Genomic DNA, 21,260 nt, shown 5'->3' on the forward strand with positions numbered 1-21,260 from the left:
TTCTCCATGAACTCAAACTATTGCACTTTTATTCTTCAGATAACGGGTGGGATGATGGTTAGTGGATATCAGATTCTTATTTAGTTGGAGGACTTGTTGCCTTACGTAAAGACTCAAACCCATAGAGAATGTTTTCCAAGTAGAGTTTGAGAACCCAACTAACTTCTACAAAGAACCAACCTCAACATCATCCCACACCTTGGGAGAGTTGAAAGGCCAAATTTAAGTGCAACCTCAAGACCGGAAATCAATGGATAACTTTGTCCAAATGAAGTGCAACGTCCAACATAACAAGATGGATAAATCTTCCAAAGTTCATTGATCCATAACTCAAACCAGACTACTTGGATTGTCTGTTATTATCTCACTCAAAGCTGAAACAACACACTCGTGGAGGTAAGTCTCCTAGAATCTATTGGTCAACTTTCCCAGATGAGAGGAGGGTTCTCCAGCAGAGGATTTATACCTGTGCTTTAGAAATAAGAAGTTTAACAACCATGCACTGGTGTTATGCTGTCCACATACTTTTGGCCAAGCAACATAGTTCACTCTTCTATCCACCAATCTCATCTTTCTCTGAGTCAACAATTTCTTTTTTCCCTGTCTTTCTCCCTTGTCATCTCTTTCCTTTCCTCCTCTTCCTCCCCTTCATCTTTCTTCCTCTATCTGTTAATTTGCTCTCTATCGCTCTCTCCTCTCTTTGAACCTTTCCTTTAGCCCCTGCGGCCCCAGCCAATTACACACTGTTTGTCCACCCGTTTTCAATAAAACACTGCTTCCCTCCCTCCTTTTTTTTCTTTTTTCCCCTCCCTCCCGCTCCATCCACCCCCGACTGCTTCCGTCCACTCCCGTCTTCCCTCTCCTCCTCCCTCCCTTCGATCTCTTTTTTCATTTTTAATTAACTTCTTTTGTAACTTGGAAGCGACCCCCCGCCCCTCCTTCAACATGCCTCTTGCACTCCCACACTCGCTCCGGCTTTCTCACAAACACACACACTCATTTGTGTGCGACTTCGGCACAAACACAAACGCACATGTAAATGAAGGTTAAACATGCTATTTACATATCAATTACCGGCAGACACCAAATCAATGATTAATGCAGCCTCAGATTAGCACAGAGCCCCGTAGCTTAACCGTTTTCTGCTGGTGTTAAATTGCTGTGTCGGCCGTGTTAAAGATTTTATACATTTGATTAAGATTTGAAGGCTTTTTATTTAAAGCAAATTGATTTTGATTACCTTCAGTCCCTGATTCATTGATTTGTGTCAGCTTGTATTTGTGGCTAAACTCTGAGCTTAGCTACTATCTGCTTGGACTCTAAAATGTCAGATGTCTACAAGAGCTCATAAAATTGGTTAAGAGTTAAACTAAGCCTGGTTAGTGGTCTTCCAGTGACTGAATCTATATTACTCAGTCTTTTATTATCAGATTGTGGTAATTTAAAAACAGCCTGCTAGCGTAATTGATTACCACCTAATGAAAATAAACCTTTCAAACCAATAAACACACCGAATTCATACATTAATTTAATCAGATGAACATTTGAATTTATTGATTTATTGACCTTGTGTCTTGGTGTTAGCTGACACTGCTATGAAGCTACACACATTACTTGGGAATATAATAAAGGGCTCGGTATATGTGGGTTCAAATTAAAGATGTGATCTTGGAATATTTAAACTGTATTTAAGCTACAAAACAAAGTTTATGAGAAGACTTAAAATGTAAGTTTTCCCTCATTTATACCAGCACCTAATAGAGATGTAGAGCAATACAGTACGAGTACTTACAAGTTATCAATAAGTATGCTAGTAAGACGTCTTGATGCATGCTCAATCATCCAGGTAAGTAAATCTCCAAAGGTTGATTCTGTTCATCTGGACGTAGCGTTTTGTGGGAGAAACGTTTCGTCACTCATTCAAGCGACTTCTTCAGTCACTTGGATGCAGGTCAGACTGACTTCCCAGCCCTTTGTTCCTTCAGTGGGCTGGTTTCAGTCATTATGCAAATGTCCTGTTTATAAGATTGGGGAAACCTGCAGTCAGCTGAGACTGAAGAAGTCACTTGGATGAGTGACGAAACGTTTCTCCCACAAAAAGCTACGTCCAGATGAACAGAAGCAACCTTTGGAGATATGCTAGTAAGACAAATTTGCAGAAAATTTTAGTGTAGTTTGGGTTACCCTTCGAACACTCCAAGTTCCCAGTGAAAATTAGTCTTCACCAGCTTTAATTAAACATTTTTAATGAAATATTTTCTATTTTCATATTTAGATGATCTACCTCAACACTGCCAGCTTAGGCCCAGGCCACACAGGCCTAGAGACCAGTCGGTGTCCCTCTGTCACGAGGGGAAAAGTGTATTCCCAAACCAGTTGGGGATTGGTTGCTTTTTGTCACTCGGTGAAATTGCTTGTGAATAGGTGTATGATGCTCTACCAAAAATCCCTGTACATTTGCTTTGATTTCTTGCAGAGCGCCATAGTTACCCATATTTTGCATTAAGATGCCAAGTACTACACTTGCCAACACTTTCCAATATTTGCCAAGCAATACTTAGAAAGTAAATATCATCATTAAATTTGTGGCTAGTCAACATCTTCATGTTAACTATGGGCAACGATGGCAACCTGCTAGCAACCAAACCAATCCTAAGAAATTTTTTGGTGCAGTTCAACCAGTTGATGGCTGAATTAATTAATTAATGCCAGAAAACCTTCTAACTTTTGTAAACATTCTTAATTTAAACTGTTTAACTGAGTTCAGTAATGAAATCCATTACTTACTGCAGTATGGACTGGCACCAGGCTTTCTAGCATAACTTCTACCTGCAACACTATAGACAAGATGAAAGAGTTGAGCTGTATTTAAAAGGTGGTCTAGTTAAAACAGGAAACAGCCAGCTAGTTATAGGAGCAAATAAGTGGCCAGAATGGTCCACTTTAACTTATAAACGCTCTACAAAACCATAATTGTACACTAAACTGCCCACCACCATAATTAAAACTGAGTTAATGAATGAACAGTATTGGTCTTTATGCATGACTGCTCTATATTTCAGCAGTCTTTCATGTTACAGTATGTAGTTTTATTGGTCCCACTGTGCTTTTATGTCAGGTTGCACTATGTGATTTTACTGGCTTTAAGCTGCAGTTTAATTTCACTTTATTGCATTCCTGCAGGCGATTCACATGTTTGTTTGGTTGACTTTGATTTCACACAGACATCATCATTAAAAGTAACTTTTTATTTATGTTTTTCATGTTTTATGTCATTGTTTTTACCACTATGTGTTTATGGGCTTTTGTGAGGATGTTTTTCTAAACGTTCATACAATTCATCAACCTGCCAGGCTGCAGATAGAAAATATGGCTAATGTACAGTTGTGTTATTTTTTCTACACATACAAGAATTTTAATCATTAAATCATTAAACTTTTTAATGATTAACTTCACTGCATCAACTTCAATGAAGACTCAGCTGACTTAAAAAGCCATTCAAGAAAGAAAAAAGAAGGATCAGCTTTGGAAAAGAACAACAAAACTTTCTTTGAAAGTTACACCCAAGACCAAAATTGACTCTAAAACTGATTTTATCATTCCACCTTTTCCAGGAAAATCTCATGACAAACCTCCTTTCATCCACTGCGTGTCTAATTCTGCTCTACCTGTCCCTCTTTCCCCACTTTCGTGCAATGATTTATTGGTGACACCAATACGTCAAACATTCAAGCAGCAGGTAAAAAAAATAGATACAAGAGAAAACATAAAGCAAAGAGAAAAAATGAGAGAAAACAGAGCCTGAAAGACATAAAGACGTTGCACAAGTCCAGTTGACACAAGCATGGACACACACACACACACACACACACACACAAACACACACACACAGAGCGCTGAGTCTTTTTATGACAGCGAAGCATGTATTGTTGCATTGTTTTCTTGGAGTAGAAAATTACAGTGGACCGGATCGCTTCAATGACAAGCTATCAAAACGACAGCATGTGTGCCTGCACACACACACACACACACACACACACACACACACACACACACACACACACACACACACACACACAAAGCATGTGATAAGCAATAGCATGCATAGATAAATTAACATACAAACACACATACACACCACGCTGCTACTAAATGACAAGCTCATAGCTGGGATAACAAACATTGTTTTCACAATGAGAGCTTTTTCCCTGCAGGTGAAGCTGTGAATTGAGGAAGCCTTAAAGTGGTAAAAATGTATTTTAAAAAAATGCTAATGTGCAGGTGCTGCAAAGTTTAACAAGCTCATATATGAAGACTGAAGATCCTAGGTTTGGTTGAGGACTTGCTACAAAGATCTTAAAGGATAGATGAAGCAGTTGTGCTGAAACTAAAATACAGAACATACTAAGCTGCTTTACAGCACATACAATTAATTTAGAAAGTAAAGTGTGTAGCACTAGCAGTGTTTCATAGGAAATGTGTTATTTTGGCATAATAACAAGCACCTAAACGTATATCTCATTCACATTAGTATACACCGTAAGCAGAACAATAAACAGAATACTATCGTGTTAGCCGTGCACAAAAAATTGGAACTAATTATATCAACTTATACAACATATTTTACTGAAGCATGAAAACTACTTCAGTGAAATGAGAATTTTAAAGCGTGACAGGAGGTTAGAAACATTTTTTGAAAGTGTGGGAGGACGTTCATATGTATGCATGGTATTGTTACCTGTTTGCCATACGCACAGGAGAATCCAGGATCAAAATGGATGTTAAAGAGCTGCGATTACGTTTCTGAAACTATGCATGCAGTTAAACTACAAACCTAACCCTGAACCTACTCCGAAGTGGTTCACTGGTGATCTTCAGCATCATCTCAGAGTTTTTGTTAATCAAACTGTTCATTTGTCCCAGTTTGGTGGGTTTCAGTCAAGGAGCCGTGCTAACGCATTCCTTTGCTTTTATTTGTAATAAAAAAACAACTAAATACGGGAAAATTAAGACATTTGAGGTTGTTCATGTATTTTATAAATGTCTGTTTCGTTGTACTTTCCACTGGTTTTACTGGCTTTGCCCAACTGGGCTGCATAGTACATGGCCCATGAAGGAAGACAGTCATTAAAGTCGTTAAACCCTAAACGTATTATTTCTTACTTAAGATACAAATTCACAACAACTTTAAAATATGAAATTTAAATTCATACAGATTTAATTATTTCTTACCAAAGCTGAGCACAGCTGCGTTTAACCAAACTGGAGGAAATGGTACATTTGTTGGGGTCTGCACTATGTGGACAAAAAGTACTGAAACACCTACACATGACACCTCCAGGAGCTGCCATGGCATGAAGCTCCTGGTTTACAGTTAATGTGCTGCTGTTAATGCCAGAGGAGGTTTGGAGCTTTAAGCTGGCAGAGCGCTGGTGACTTTTACACACTCTGCAGCTCCGCGCTGTAACTTTATGTGGTCTGACGCTTTGAGGCTGAGCCGCTGTGGTTCATAAACACTTCCACTTTGTAATCTTATCACTTACAGCTGATTGTGGAGTATATATGAGGGAAGAAATGTCACAAACTGACTTGTTGCCACGGTGGCATCTGATCACAACATCACACTCAGCGAGCTCTTTAGCGTGACCCGTTCTTTAAGTGCTTGTAAAGACAGACTGCACGCCTGTGGCAAAGGGACTCAAAACACCTGCATTCAAAGATGAAGCGGGTTAGCCCAGTACTTTTGTCCATGTTGTGTAACGCTTCAGCTGCAGATCAATACAAATATGATGCTGTCGTGAGTATTCGGGGCAGCAGAACAGTGGAAGTGCGGCTGATCTACAGTTTTTGACAATAAAAATTAGGTTTATGTCACCGAGGAATAAGATATAGAATTTATTGACAATAAGAAGCTAACGCTCATGATTATGAAATATGATCCTGTAAAAGCTCCTTAAATGCCTGTGTTACGTGTCACCTGTTCCTAAATACATACTAGATTCTTCAGTGCAGGCATCTGGATGCATTTAGTCCGGCAACCTGACTATATGAGCAGTTTCCTTACGTTTTACATCACTTGAGTTTCTCAAGTTTCTCACTGACTTAACGGAGCAAAACTTTGACTAACAGAGAAAGTATTCGAGTCTAAATCCTCGGGATCTTGTTTTATTTTTTGCACATGTTAGACTTCAAACTGCAGGTACAGACTTCATCCCCTCACGAGACGAGAGAAGAAAAAATATATAATTTACATGACCAAGTTGTCAAATTCCAAACTTTATTTGGTGAACAGCGCTTGTTGTAACATCATTTTCTTGTCCAGAATCTCTTTATTATATGTAAACAAAAGAAGAAACGGCAGGAGTTTGGGAAGTTGGCACTCAACTGCAGCGCTAACGTGTTTGTTTGCTCACACACACACACACAAACACACTCACACACAAACACACACACCGGTAGAATGATGAGAACTTCTTCCTCCATAAACGTCTCAGTCAGTTTAACCACTGTTATTATTCTAATCATGATGACATGTTTTTAAATGGATTATTATACGTTTTCATTAATAACACGCTGTCTGGGAAGGATTTTTTGACGCGCAGGGAGGTGGTGAAGCACACACACAAACACACACACACACACAGAGGCACAACAATAAAAACTTAAACACTCATACAAAAGCTGCACACATGCATAAAAAGTAAGGGGGGGGGGAGAAAAAATGAAAATACGCGCAATAAGAAGAAGAAGACGAAGAAGTGACTTTGAATTTCACATGCTCCTGACATGTTTTCACACTGCTCATGACAAATTACACAAAGTTTTTGCTAATAACACGCTGTCTGGTAAAGTTTCTGTATGACGAGCAGTGGTGGGCGACACACACACACAGACACACACACTCACTCGGATATGTATGTATGCTCTTGTCATGTTTTTAATTGATTTCAGCTATAATTATTTTCTCTCATCTGCACGTCACTGTGTTTTAAAAATGGATAGTAATTACGTCTTCTTCCTGTTTTTATTAATAACATGTTGTCTGTGGGAGAGCGCGCACACACACAAACACACACATCACCTGTCATCCCCCCTAGCTGCCCTCTCTTTACCCTCTCTCAGCTCCTCCTCTCTGTTCTCCTTTCATCTCCTCCTTCGCCTCTGACCTCCTCCTCCTCCTCCTCTTCTCTCGCTCTCCCTTGCTTTGATATTGCAGTTTGCGGATGCCGCTCGCTCAAAACTGTAAATCTGTCAACCGCTTTTTCTTTTTCTTCCCCTCTCTACACACACACAAACGCACACCTCTGACAAGCTGTCACAATAAATAGAGAGATAAGACCAGGTGGAGGAAGAGGAGGGAGGGAGGGGTAAATGACAAGAAGATTGAATAAAATAAAGAATGGGAGGGAGGAGAAAGAAGAGGAGGAGGAGGAGAGGAGGAAGAACAACAAGAAGAGCGAGGAGAAAAGAAAAAAGGCGGGAGATGCGGAAAGAAAGGAGGAAAGGGGCGACAGATGGAAAGCTGTAAGAAAAAAGGGAGGAGGAGGAGTGATGGGAGAAGACACACTGGGATAGGGGAATGAAGGTAAAGAGGGACAGAAAAGGAGGAACGGGTTGGAGAATGATGACTGCAAGGAAAAGGAAGGGGATAAGAGAGGAGTGAGATTAACTGAAAGAAAAACATGAGAAAAAGAGGTGCGGGACCAGGGCAGGTGGAAGAGAGGAAGAAAGAGGAGAAAAAAGTAAAAATGAAGTATCAAAGGAAGAAAGGAGGGAGATGGCAAAAAATGATGAACAGATGGAGAGACACAGGAAGTAAGGAGAGAAGGAGGAGACTCAGAGGAAAGGAAAGAAAAGAAGAAAATGACGTGGAAATATTTGAAGGTTTGAATCGAGAAAAGAACGGGAGAGATGAGAAGGAGGGAGTTAAGAGAAGTGCAGGATGGAAAATAAGATTAAACCCGATAAAGGATAAAACTAGAAGAGGAGAAGAAGGGTAAAGAAAGAGAAGAAGAGGAGGAGGTGAAAGGAGGAGGAGAGATGGAGAGATTACCTGGTGAACGAGAGGAAAAGCTGTTGTGACACTCCCTAATGCGATTTCTAAACCAATCTGCTAAGTGCACCTAAGAGACTGTGTGTGTGTGTGTGTGTGTGTGTGTGTGTGTGTGTGTGTGTGTGTGTGTGTGTGTGTGTGTGTGTGTTCACAGGCATCAAATAATCTTGTTGCAGACAACAACCTCCCTCCCTCCTCTCTCACCTCCCCGTCCCTCGATCTCTCTCTGTCACTTGGAGTGCGTCCACACCGAGCAGCTAAATCTGAAAAATGGTTTCCATTTCTTACAGCTCTCGCCGGCTGTCCACAGCGAGCTGGAGCGTTTTTACATTCAGTGGGAAAAAAAGAAAAAAGAAAAAAATGAAAACAAAGACTGTGACACATTAGTTTATGAGTCGCGCCTGTTTTATACACGGTGACAGTGGGAAGGAAGAACTCCCTTTTGACAGGAAGAAACTTTATGCACAGCCAGGCTCACAGAGGGGCGGCCAGCCATCTGTCGCAACAGGTGTGAGAGTAAACAGAAGAAAGACAATAACTGTGCACATCTTTGTACAAACAGGAAGTGACGGACCAAAACCACTGATAGGTTTGACAAAGAGCAATAATTCACACCACAGAATAAATTAAAACAATAATAATAATGATAATAATAAATAGTTATGGAAAGGGATGGTGAAGAGGTGTGTGACCTGGGGAACCATCCTAGAACCATCATCTGAAAGAATCTCAAATATAACATAATAATACATTAGAAATAAATAATAATGGCAACTTTTAATAAACTGTCTTCCTCCCCGAGCCTGGTTCTCTGCTGGAGATTTCTTCCTGTTAAAAGGAAGTTTTTCCTTCCTACTGTCGCCAAGTGATTGCTCATACTGCTGCTGTGATTTGACGCTATAAAAATAAATTTTGACTTTTAAAAGAAGAAACACATAAGAGGAAAAAGAGTGAGCGAGGAGTTTATCCAGCATGAAGAGAAAGTAAAGTAGGCTGTACCAGCAGGAGCGCCCCAGATCACAATGAAATTATGATAACAGTCATAATATTTGCGTGTTTTCACTTTTACTTATTCAAGTTAGTTCTACTAATTAACTAAATTAGCTGCTAGTATTGTTCAGTCAGTGCAGGATCTATCTGTATCTGAGACTAAGCAGGGTAACAAGAACACCAAAGGTCAAGGGGCACTTTAGGCATTTCAACCCAACAGTATCTGATAGGCCAGAAATAAATATACATTACACTGCAGACACAGACTGAAATGTTAGGGTGTTTCTGATGTTTGGTGGCTCGATCCCGGGCACACACAATAAAGCACTGTGTGAATGTAGTCAACAGCACTGTGAGTGTTCAGTGCCATATATGTACCAGCCTATAAGGCAGGTTACTATTAAAAGAGCTGCTTTTCTGTTGCTACTAATTACGTAACTAATGGTTAAGTATAGGAGATGTCTGCCAGTCGGGAGCAGAGACTTAGCATGTCTGACCCACAGCTGGCCAGATGAGCAGTTTTAAAAGATGATGTTTCACAAAAAGAGTCAGAATGTTATAGAAAATGTTTGTATTTTTGTTATTCTTCCAGCTCTCCTGCTGAAATCAACTTCCTTCCTCTCTCGCTCTCTCTTTAGAACTATCAGTGTCCCTCGCCCCCTGCTTTTGGAGTCTGGCTCAAAAGTTGGAGACTGAAGCAGCCTTTGTGAAACATTATCTATTTCCCAACACACACACGTTGACCTGCCTCTCCCCTTTTGCCGTTTTGTTCAGTCCACACACACACACACACACACACACACACACACACACACACACACACACACACACACACACACACACACACAGGATCAGTTCTTTTCCATGGTGACAGAGGGTCATATTTCTTGCTTTGATCTTCACTCCTCCCTCCCTCACGCTCTCCCTCCCTCTCTGTGATCCTTCACTCTCTTCTATCTGTTTTCATCCAGAAAACAGGAGGAGAGAGAGAGAGCATCTTTCCTCAGTGTCGCTCGCCCTGGCCGGTTGGTAGGTTGGTAAGTGAAGCATGAAACCACCTCCTCGGCCCCAGAGATGCACAAGCACACACTCAGCCACCAAGCGGCTGGATAGAAAATGTGATAAACATTCAAACTGTACACAGGGTGTGAGGAACCCGATAATCTGAGATGAGCTGTGCAGTTGTCTAAGCCCATCTCCCAGAAATATTTATATACTGCTGATACGACACAGAGATGTTTTTGAGTAAACATAACTGTGGCCATAATTACGTGTTTTATCAACATGATGCGAGCTAGTCGATTTAATGATTAAGACAAGCCACATGTATGTTCGATGGCAACCGAAATGTCAGCTCTCTTTCTTCATGACAGTGTTTAAACGATAACAGCAGTTTGATAAGGGCAGAGAAAACACTTTTTAGTCTTTTGCTGTCGTTTAATTGTTGTTCATTTGATCATTTTTTCTTTAATGCCTGAAATATCAGCACGAATTATAGGTGTTAAGCATCTTTGTTGAGCTCACGATCAGCACCGTAATTTAAAGCACGTATTTAGAAGTTAAAGGAGAGAAAGCCCACAGTCAAAACACAGACTGTGTTTACTTATGTTAAATCAAAATTACCAGATTTTTTTAAACCTTAAGCAAACTGCTTTCACTCGCTAAAATACAGGAACCTACACAACCCTGAGTCTGCGATACGAAAATGATGAGGCTTGCATGCCCTTTAGCAATTATAGTCAAGCTCAATAACTGGAAAAAAATTACAACATATAAAACATTTCAGAAATATTTAGATATTAATTTGTAAGAGACTAGGTTGAATTTAACTGGCATTTAATTACATTTTTGGTGTTTTTAGACATGAAGTCAAAGCAATGTACAAACAAAACACAAATGACAATGGCCCAACCAGTTAACAATCCATCATTATTGCCATAAAAGGACAAGTGTGACTTGTCTGCAGTTTGAGTGAAGATCAATTACACGATCAGTGTGACCAAATCTGACTAAATAAGGAAGATAGCAGGAGTAGTGATTGTTTTGAATAGTGGACAGATAGAGGAACCAACAGACACCTTGCTACGGTATAAACTTATTGGTCAATCAGCCGGATGAACGAAATAAATCAAATATTGATACTTTCCTTATTTCTAATAACCCAGCACCAGTATATTGTAAATGAATGAAACGATAAATGAAAATCAAGGTAGTAAAGAAGAGATGGGAGGAACAACCATGTTGTGAATACTGATGTTGCACAGTTTGGCCACCAGAGGGCACTCTTTGGAATGCTGCAAAAACAACAACCAGCTGATCCGGAGCGTAAACGAGCAATCCACAACTTGCTGTGACAATAAAACAAGAATATTTTTAAACTGCACTGGCATGTTAGCTTACTCATAATTAGCCACACATAACACACATCGTTTGGGAAATTTTAAAACCACCAAATATTGGTATCAGTATCAGTTTTAAGATATCGGTCAGGCTCTAATCCAGATTGCAATAAGTTAAAATCTGATATTCTCAATTATGTGTTAACAATAACTAAAATTTCTCAGATACTCATATGTGTAACTCTTCAGGTTAGTTAGTGGTTAGTTGGTAGTTGCTGTCTTAGTGTCGCTCCTTGCCCAGTGGGACTCATCACACTGGAAACCCTGATGGAGGAAAAGCTCTGTGCTGCCACATTGGAGTTGAACACTAGTTTCATGAGTTAAGGTTTTGCAGATCATACTGTAGCCCGTTTCCTTTTACATCTTTAAAAATGGAAACTATTTTGTTGGAAAGAAAAACACGAGACCTAATTGTTGCTGTTCTGTGTGCGAGTCAAATTATCAGGGACACGTTACGGATTGTTTGGACCTGAGGACCACGTTCTTTCAGTTGGACTACTACCAACGGCCACATGTTTGGTATTGTGGCGTCTCCAGTTACAGTTAAACAGGTGAAAAGCAGCACTCTAACTGACCTGTCGGGCTCACAGTGTGCATTAATGTGAGCAGATGCTTTCAGAAAATCAAATAAATGAACAACAATAAAACTCTCATACTGTGTGGCGATTATAAGAGACTTCTAAACAAACTTGAATTTTTTGTGCCTGTCTGCGAGAAAAAAAGGGTGGAAAAAAAAGCACCTCTTTGTCACGGATCAATCTGATTATTGCAATGTGTGAAGATTACGTCCGATTGGTCACCTCCTCGCTGCTAACGCGCACTGTCACACTGCAGCGAGGTGACCTCAGCTCCCCGCCGGCCAACGCTTTAACCTTTATCAATTAACCAACAGCACAAAGCGGAGCTGAAACCAGACACACTTGCGCGTACGCGTGCGTGGGAAACATCACACCAACAGAAACAACACACACGCACACAAGCACCAGCAGGACACACATGACAAGAACAAGACACACAAACACACAGATGTAACCTGACACAGTGTGACAACTGATAGCTCTGTTTGTGCTTTCTACTCCGTCACACACACACACACACACACACACACACACACCTCAGGCAGAAGGCAAAGCGACTGACCACATTTGACTGTGTGTCTTACAAACCACTGTGCTCCATTAAAAGAACTTAATGCCCCATGTAAAAGAATGAAAAACAGCAAATTGATGAAAGGAGTTCACGCTGAGTGTGTGCGGATGTTATTCTGCGAGAGTGTGTGAAGCTGCAACGCTTCAACAAACCAAAACGACTTTTCTCCCCCTGCGTTGCAGACAATGCGACCTCCATCGTCGGTATGTGTGTGTGTGTGTGTGTGTGTGTGTGTGTGTGTGTGTGTGTGTGTGGGCTCTAACAGCCTGTCGTGATAAGGAGAGACCAGAATAACACTCCGACATCAGCAACCCTCCCACCTGTCACTCACTATCGATTCTCTCTCTCTCTCTCTCTCTCTCACTCACACACACGCACACACACACACACACACACACACACACACACAAGCAAGGAGGTGACAAGGAGGCAGAAAACACTCAGACCAAAACAGCTCTGCGGTTTGATAGAGATCGTCTGCTTCGTTTTTAAGCAAAATAATGTTTACATTCAGGAGGCAGTAAAGACACCAGTCCTCCACCTTTTTAGTTCAGTTAGAGGGCAACACAAACACTCTCAAGGATACAAAAAAAACAACCAGTCCTCCAACAACATGACCACATCAACAGTCTTAAAGGATCCCTGTGAGCATTCCTGAAACTGCATACAGGGGAGTTTCGTGGGTGCCATAAAAACACAGACTTTTGCTCAGATGAGTCTCATCTGGGAGCGGCTTTCAGATGCTGTTTGGTTAGGCTTAGTCACTGAAACTACTTGATTAGGTTTAGGGGCGGAAAAATTATGGTTTGAGTTAAAATGATCTGTTGCAAGAGTGCAGAGTTCGACTCCATCGAAATGGAGCACGCAAACACAAATAAACTAGCAGTGATGTGGCAACCAGATCAAATTGTGCAACTTGTGGTAACGAGAGTCAAGTATTAAGTACGTTACCTGACCGTTAACCATTCTTTAACCTGTGAACTCTTTGGTTCAAAGTATGCTGACCAGACGCTTTAACACTGCTAACATCGACGCATTAGCACCAGAAATACTGTATTATTGTTATTATCATTTTATTAATGTCTAAGCTGCTAGTTTAAAGATGTTACAACATCACTAGCCCCCTCTCTCGCTCCCTCTGAATGTAAGTTTTAAACAAACGGAGGTTGAAAACAAATCAATGGCAGCCGTGTTAGCTAGCACTCCTTTGCTGTACTTTGATGTAAAAACAAAAATGAGCGCCTGGCTGTCGGCTTCATCAGGATAAAATATAACTAGAATATAACAAAAGCAGTTGAACCGATGCGTAAAATTGTTCTGCACCAGGGTGTAGATGCTAGCAAAGAAGAAACCAAGGCTTCTGGTGCTAGCACTGATAAGGTTAGCCAAACTCTGCAAACTGATCTGACAATGCGTGTTTTTGTGCAACAGTATACTCGGGTCAATGTGCTGCATATTTCAGCTACATTTGATTTGTTTAATGAGGGGCGTGATTAATGTTTAACTTGGACGGTTGAAGGGATGTTCTAAATGTTTTTTGAGGGTTTTCTAGTCAATAAGGGTTTCTCTTGTTTAAAAACAGCTAACAAATTAGTCATAAGGAACATGCCTAATGTGCTTAGCACAGCTAATGTTGCATCGCATTCGCAGCGGGCAAGTGGGCTGCATTAGAACATTTCTAGTAGTTGTACACCCAATGCAGGTTGTGGTATCCAATGCACCCAATATCCCCGTGTTGGTGTTGTTCCTGGATCATCGAAATAAACTTGGGTCCACATTCAACACTGCAAGGGACCGATCGCATTGTTGTGATGTCATAGATTTGTGATGTCAGGGTCAAGACGTGATCATGGTCAGGGTTAGGGTTGTGCAATTGGTGTGAGGGTGTTTCCACGTTGCAAAACTATGACATCACAACAGTGTGATTGGTCCCTTGGAGTGCTGAATGTGGACCGACGTTAATTACAATGATCCAGGAACAACAACAACATCAGTTTAGGGAAATCTGATTTTGCCTCTGGCTGCGGTCTGGGGTGGTGGCATTGGTGGAGTTCATGATACAACCTGGTCAACCAGCAGGTGGGGAAATATAAGACAGGGAAGGTCAGGCCTGGGCGGTTATAAGCAACTAAACTTTCAAAATTAGAGCACAGTGATTGTGCACTACAAAATAAATCTCAGACTGTGACTTTATCAGTTGGATGGAAAGTTAATAAAACGAGCAGCAAAATATGCTTGTGTGTTCAACCCAAAGGTAGTATGTTTTGCCTTTGTCACGTCAACACATTTTAAACTTCTCACATGTCATTTAATGGCGTAAAATGACACTCAGGTGGGCACCACTCTCAACATTGATCCCGCAATAACACTCAAAATGACCTGACCTCTTTCTCACGCGCCGTTTGTGACACCAGGCTCGATTCTCAAGTTATTTAAAGGAAAGTTTAACAAAGACACTGAAGACATTAAAAATGCGTCCCTCCCTCTTTCTCCAGCAGAAACAAAGAATAAAATGATCTGAAGGTCTGCGCTGCAAGCTCAATTTAACGTCCGCAGGTTACAAGCAGCTGATGTCACCTCCTTTAACTCATTCACTGCCAGCCATTGGCAGTGAATGAGTTAAACCCATTGACTCATTCACTGCAATTGACGGCTATAGACGTCAATGGCAGTGAATGAGTTAAATAACTCATAATTCATTTTGCCAGACTTCAGCTGCTGCAAGTGTGGGAACTTTGTTTCACTTTCTTACTCGCGCGCATCAGGTCTCCTTTTCCTGTTTCTTTTCTTTCACGTCAATAAAAGGGCAGATCTTTAATAAAAACAACATCAAGAGCACTTTAAATTAAAACAAAACAAGGCATAAGTTAACAAAACCGACACCAGAGGTACGAGTGGATAGAAGCGGTGATTGCTTTTATACACACACACACTCACAGAGAAACACAAACACACGGGTTACAGAGAAGACAAACTATGCAGAAGCCCAGTGGGAGTTCTCTTTCTTTCCTTTTTTTTTTTTGAGCGTTTAATTTTTTCTTTCTTTTCCCAGACAATAATGTTAAGTGAGGGAGGGAATAGCCGGGAGGAGGGGGCATTAAAGAGGGTGAGAGACAGAGAGAGCGAGAGGCATTAGAAGAATGTCAATATGATTGGAGAGAGAGGAGTGTGTGTGTTCGCTGTGCGTTCAACAACAATGGATCTCCAGCCATGTTGTTCCATGTGCATTCGCATGATCCATTATTACCCCTGACATGTACCGCTGTGTAAAGTGAGTGTGTGTGAGAGAAGCAGAGGGCAAGAGAGGGGAGGCAGGGTGATTGAGATTGAGAGGAGAAAGGTTTGGGAAGAAGAGAAAATTAGCCCAAAACAGAACTACACCTGTGAATTTAGGCAAAGTCGTAAAACGAACCTTGCCTGTTCTGTTCTTTATGAAATAGCTAGAGGACTGAACATGTCATGCTTAATAGAGTGTAACCTAGTGTGTGTGGTCAGCTTTAACAAAAAACAAGAAACAAACAGGCCACTCATCACCAGTCCAGCGACTCCACAGCAACATGATCTGCCGTTAATTATTAGCCGATACTGAACGAGCGCAAACAAAAAGCCGTTCATCCATCAACAAAAATAACTGAGCAGACGACATCCTGCGCTTCCAGCTTCAGCCCTCGCGTGAACTTTCACTGTCTCTCTTTCTTTCTCTGTTAAGGAGTTTCTGGAAACACAGCAATATATGAGGCGCTTGAGAGGTTTGGATTCTCATCAGAAAGCGGGGGCAACTGGTACTAAATTCATTCTGCAGCGAGATGACACGCTCAAACATTCGGCAGGAGTCATAAAAACTAACCATCTTCAGCTACAAATCATCCTGCAACAGATGGTCTGACCCACACACACCCTGATCTCAACATCATGGAGCCAGCCCAGGATTACACAAAGAGACAGAAGACAATGGAGATGAAATCCACAGAAGGCAAGTTCTCCCAACAGCCCGCTTCTTCACCGAGATGATGCCTCAGCTACAAACGGGCCAAACAGCCGTAACTAAAAGACTCCTCAAGCCACGTTTGACTTGATCAATTCCTATACAGTGCTTTTCTACTCTCCTTTGACACCCAGTCATATAAGCAGTTTTGTTCCTACCTAAGTGGTTTCTGTCCAACATTCACACGCTGATGGATGCAGCAGAAAGGAACTCAGGGTTTGCTGTCTTGCTTGAGGCTATGTTGGATGCAGACTGGAGCAGCCAGCAATCAAACCACCAACTTTTTGACTATTAGATAACCTGCTTGATCTCCTGAGCTACCGCCACCCCAGCAACTAACTCACTGACAGAGATGCAGCCCAGAGATTATCACAAACGTTACCCCAACATTTTCCAGTATTAGTGGTAAATATCCACCTCAAATCCTCAGCCACCAGAACACCTCCACCCCTCCTCAGCACTGATTATCCGAGTCTGTGGAAGTCTACCTGAGGGAATCGAGCACCATTATCCCAAATAAGATTCCCACACTTAGCATTTCAATCATGAGCGTGGAGAGCGCTGTGAAGCACTTGGTTTAGGTTGTTAAAAGTGGATTTAAATTCCATCATAATTAAACCTTTCAGTCATCTCTGGTGCCCCACGGATAGGGAGGCAGTGTCACCCCAGAACGGATCGCTCCCATCAGAGGAGAAGAGCTTTATCACACAATAAAGGTCAGAGCAAAGGTGGGCCAGCAAAATTCCTCCCCCAGAATAACGCAGCCATCAGAGAAGCTGCTGATGGGGTCCAGTGTGCCTGCCTGTTTGGTCTCATTAAAGCTAGACGTAGCAGCTCCCGTCTGCTTGTACAGGCAGCTCGCAGTGGATCACACTGATAGTGACGTAAACCTATAGATGATTCTCAGGTAGGTTCCAGGTTTTGTGAGGTGTGCCATTATGTCTGATTTCTAAGCAGATTTATGGATGTCTATAAGAGATTGACATTGAAAACATTAACATCAGAGTAATGATCATAAGCAGAAGTGCAAATTTTGGCACAAAGCGCAGAAATCGGCTGCCAAGTGTTTTTTTTCCTGCACAGGGACAGTGAACTTTAATAAATTATGCAACCAGAGTCAGCAACAAAAACATGGCATGAGACAGCCCAATGCATACGAGCCCATCAGTGTAAAATTAAGAACAAGAGCAGTCCGAGGACGAGCGCCTCCCACCCAGGCTGGTAATTCTTGGCACGAACCGAGTTGTCAGATTATCTCGGGATGTAATTTGATTTGTATTTGTGAAGATTTGACGTGAAACGCCTCGCAGCGGTAAAAGAAAATATTAATTTCTAAGAAAGGCCAAGCGCCACCTGTTCCATCCACAACGAGTTGTAGATGGTTTGAAGATTCCCGCTAACAGACGGGCGAACCGAGCAATTAGCACGAGCTCCTCGGCAGAGGTGATCAAATAAACTCGACAATCGCGGCACGAGTTTGGCCAGAACTCAAGGCTGGTTTTAAATATTTTAAATCGTCAGTGTTTTTCTAAGTAATGAATGAATTTCACTTTACTTAAACTGAGAACGCAGACTGACTGAAGGTGATCTTTCTAAACTTTGGTACTGGATCACTTGACTCTTTCCAAGACGACCATCAGAGCAAAATACAGCTAAAAATAATAATAATAAAAGAAAAACTTCTGTGACCATTTTGGTAAAAAGGCCAAGTCTGAGTGATGAACTCATTTAAACCTGCTTTTCTGAACTCAGAACGCATCTGTCCTTCTCACATGACCAATTACCAATTTTTTTTAACCTTTATGTCAAATTTCCCCGACATCTTTAAAGTTTAAATTTAAAACCGAAATACTTTAAATCTATATATGAAGAGGGAAAAAAGAAGCGGGGAGAAAGTCTTAAAGTCATCTTTGTGGAAAACAGTAAACGTCAGAGTTTAAAGAGGGTGCGGAAAATCGGAAATTTCACAGGAGATGCTGCAAAAGGTTTTTTAAAAATTGTGGCAGTTACATTTTTTTCTATCCAAAACGAATTCACTTCAATTCAGTTTGAGGTGCCTAAAAGAAGAACTAAACACAAATCATGTAAAACCAAAAACACTTTGATTTAAACGTCTTCCAATATGTTCTGTAAATGAGGCTCGACACAGTTAAAAACAACAGAACTGAGCAAATAAAAGACATTTCTAAAAACTGTGAGGCCTCTTCTACTCAGCGCTAAACTGGAGAAATATTTTAACTTCTTTGGTTTGATTGTCTGAACAAAACTTGATTTAATCTTTTCTATATTAGTGACAATAATTTTTTTAAAATGTGAATGCAATGAAGCAACAGCAAGTCCAAAGAGTTCATTGCAGCTTCTAACTTCTCTTTAGTTATTTTGAAATCATTTGAAATGTGTGTTGTGAACTATTTTTGCTTCGTTCTGTGGATTCACATCAAAATTTAACCCACTGGAGAAAAAAAACAAACACTTTCGAGTTTGAACTTGAAGCCAGCTAAATAGAAGCTGTGGGCTCAGACAGGTGAGGTAGCAGGTGTACAGCAAGTATTCACACACACACAGTGAAAAGCCTATTTACACACAAACGCACATCAATGCTGCATTTCTGCAACACACATCCACTCGATTCCCGTTAAAAACCTTTCATACACCACATAAAGACACAGAAAAGCTCTTTCCCTTTCACTGACACACACACACATGCGCACACACACACGCACACACACAGATCTGCTGGTGAGATATAAGGTAATGGATTATGTGTAAACAGGACAAAGCAGCGGGTTGTTTACTTTGCATTTGTTTGCCATAAGCTTTTTGTTCCTGTAAAAAAACACCAAACTAATGAAACATGTGTCTGTCTGTGTGCTCATTTAGCATCACACACACACACACACACACCTTCCAAAGTCGATACAGTAAAAGCATCATCCAAAGTAAAATAAGGAACAGTGCTGATAACAGAACAGGAAGTGTGGAAGATAACCATTAATCAAAAACAGTCCCGAGCCTCCAACAAATGTTTGCAGAGTGTCATAAAAATGCACCCTAGAAGCACACACAGAGAGAGAGAGAGAGAGAGAGAGAGAGAGAGAAATGCAAAGGAAGCAGGAGTCTAAATAGAAATATGAATGAGCTGTGAACAGAAAGAGAAACAAGAGTGGGATAAAATTAAGAGAAAGACTCTGGATGATTTATTTCAGGAAAGTTTCGGGAGGATTTTGCAGAAAAACTTCATATCAAAAGATCAGGATTCCCACAGCTCGGTGTTTTACCAAAAACATGCTTGTCACAGTAAATTTAATCATTTCATTAAAAAACATATTGCAGGACCACTTTGTACACAAGTTTAAACGTGCGGACGCAGAGCCAATCCAAGGCTGTAGTCCTAAAAGGGGGATGAAACCGCCGCTAAACTGACTCAGAGTTCTCTAAATGTCGCGATTCAATCACGCTGGAAGAAGTTTGAAAATTAGACAAACTCTTTTTGGTTTTTTTTCTTGAAATATGAAAAAGTGCGTAAAGTGCGGACCGACCTGGCGCTGGTGCAGTCCTGGTACAGCGTCTCGAAGTCCTTCCTGGAGATGAGCTTGCAGCGGTTCACGCCGGGTTGGATGGCGCCGAGTCCCCGCAGGACGCGCACCTGCTCCACGGTGCACACCACGGGCGTGATGTCCAGCCTCTTCAGCTTGGTGTAGACGGTGTGCAGCCCGCCCACCAGGTGCTTCAGGAAGAGGTCGAACACCTGCGGCAGGCATATCAGCTCCTGGCCGTCCACGCTGAAGCTGGCCACCTTCACGCCGTGCACCTCCACCAGTTTGCACTCGCTGCACAGACCCGAGCCGGACGAAGTCTGCGCCAGGCTGGGGGAGCCCGGAGTCAGGCCGGCTGTGCTCAGCGAGCCCAACCCGCTCAGGGGACCCAGAGGGGCGGTGGAGCCGCCGTTCCCCAAGCCGGCCAGTGCGCCTCCCGGTCCAGGCAGGAAAGCGCTGAGCATGCTGCTGGTGAGCCGTGGAGACGGGGACAGGGAGTGGGAGTGGGAGTTGGTGTGCGCCGGGCTGGAGGTGCCGGTGGAGGCGACGGATGTGTGGAGCGCATCCGGGGCAGAGCGGTAGAGCGCGACCGGAGTTGGGGCGCCCGAGCCCGGCGAGAGGAGCGGAGGGGAGCCGGGGAGCGACATGACGGAAGGTCAGCGGTGAAGACGCGCGCACGCACTGAGGCTTTCACACTCTCACACGCACTTTCTTTCGTCCTCTCGCTCTGTCCAGCTGGGAGAGGGAAAAACAACACTTGTGCGTCTCTGCTGTTGGGCTTCCGCTCACTTTTTCCGTTTCTATTTTTGATTTCCTCGCCTCAGCTTCCACTCGCCTCTCGTTCTATCCAGAAGGAGCTCTCGCTCCGGGTATCCGTGCGTGGAAAGCGGACTGTCCGGTCTGTGCGTAAAAGCGACTGGAGCAGAGTCCGGGTCAGCCCTCGCCGTAGCCCCGCCCCCTGTAGGCGTGACTGACTAAACATTGGGCCAATCAGACGCGGTCCTTTGTAGGACTGTGAAGATGATTGGTGTAGAAATGAGAGGAGGACTTTATTGCCCCCCATTGATGTGTGTTTGTGTGTGTATGTATGGAGGGTATCGGTCAGATCTCTCGCTTTGCGGCTTCATGAACTTTCTCACGAGTTGCTT

General features: G+C 42.1%; 1 protein-coding gene across 1 annotated transcript in view; it reads right to left on the reverse strand.

Annotated features, from left to right (window-relative positions):
- The window catches only part of dachb (dachshund b), a 117,637-nt gene extending 96,608 nt beyond the window's left edge, over positions 1 to 21,029 (reverse strand). Inside the window, exon 1 of the mRNA XM_014409831.3 lies at positions 20,116 to 21,029. Coding sequence (XP_014265317.2) covers positions 20,116 to 20,759 — 644 coding nt within the window. The 5' untranslated portion in view covers positions 20,760 to 21,029. The remainder of the gene's footprint in view (positions 1 to 20,115) is intronic.
- Positions 21,030 to 21,260: the final 231 nt, after the last annotated feature.

Source organism: Maylandia zebra, linkage group LG3 (genome assembly GCF_041146795.1).
Source record: "Maylandia zebra isolate NMK-2024a linkage group LG3, Mzebra_GT3a, whole genome shotgun sequence".
Lineage (NCBI taxonomy): Eukaryota > Metazoa > Chordata > Actinopteri > Cichliformes > Cichlidae > Maylandia > Maylandia zebra.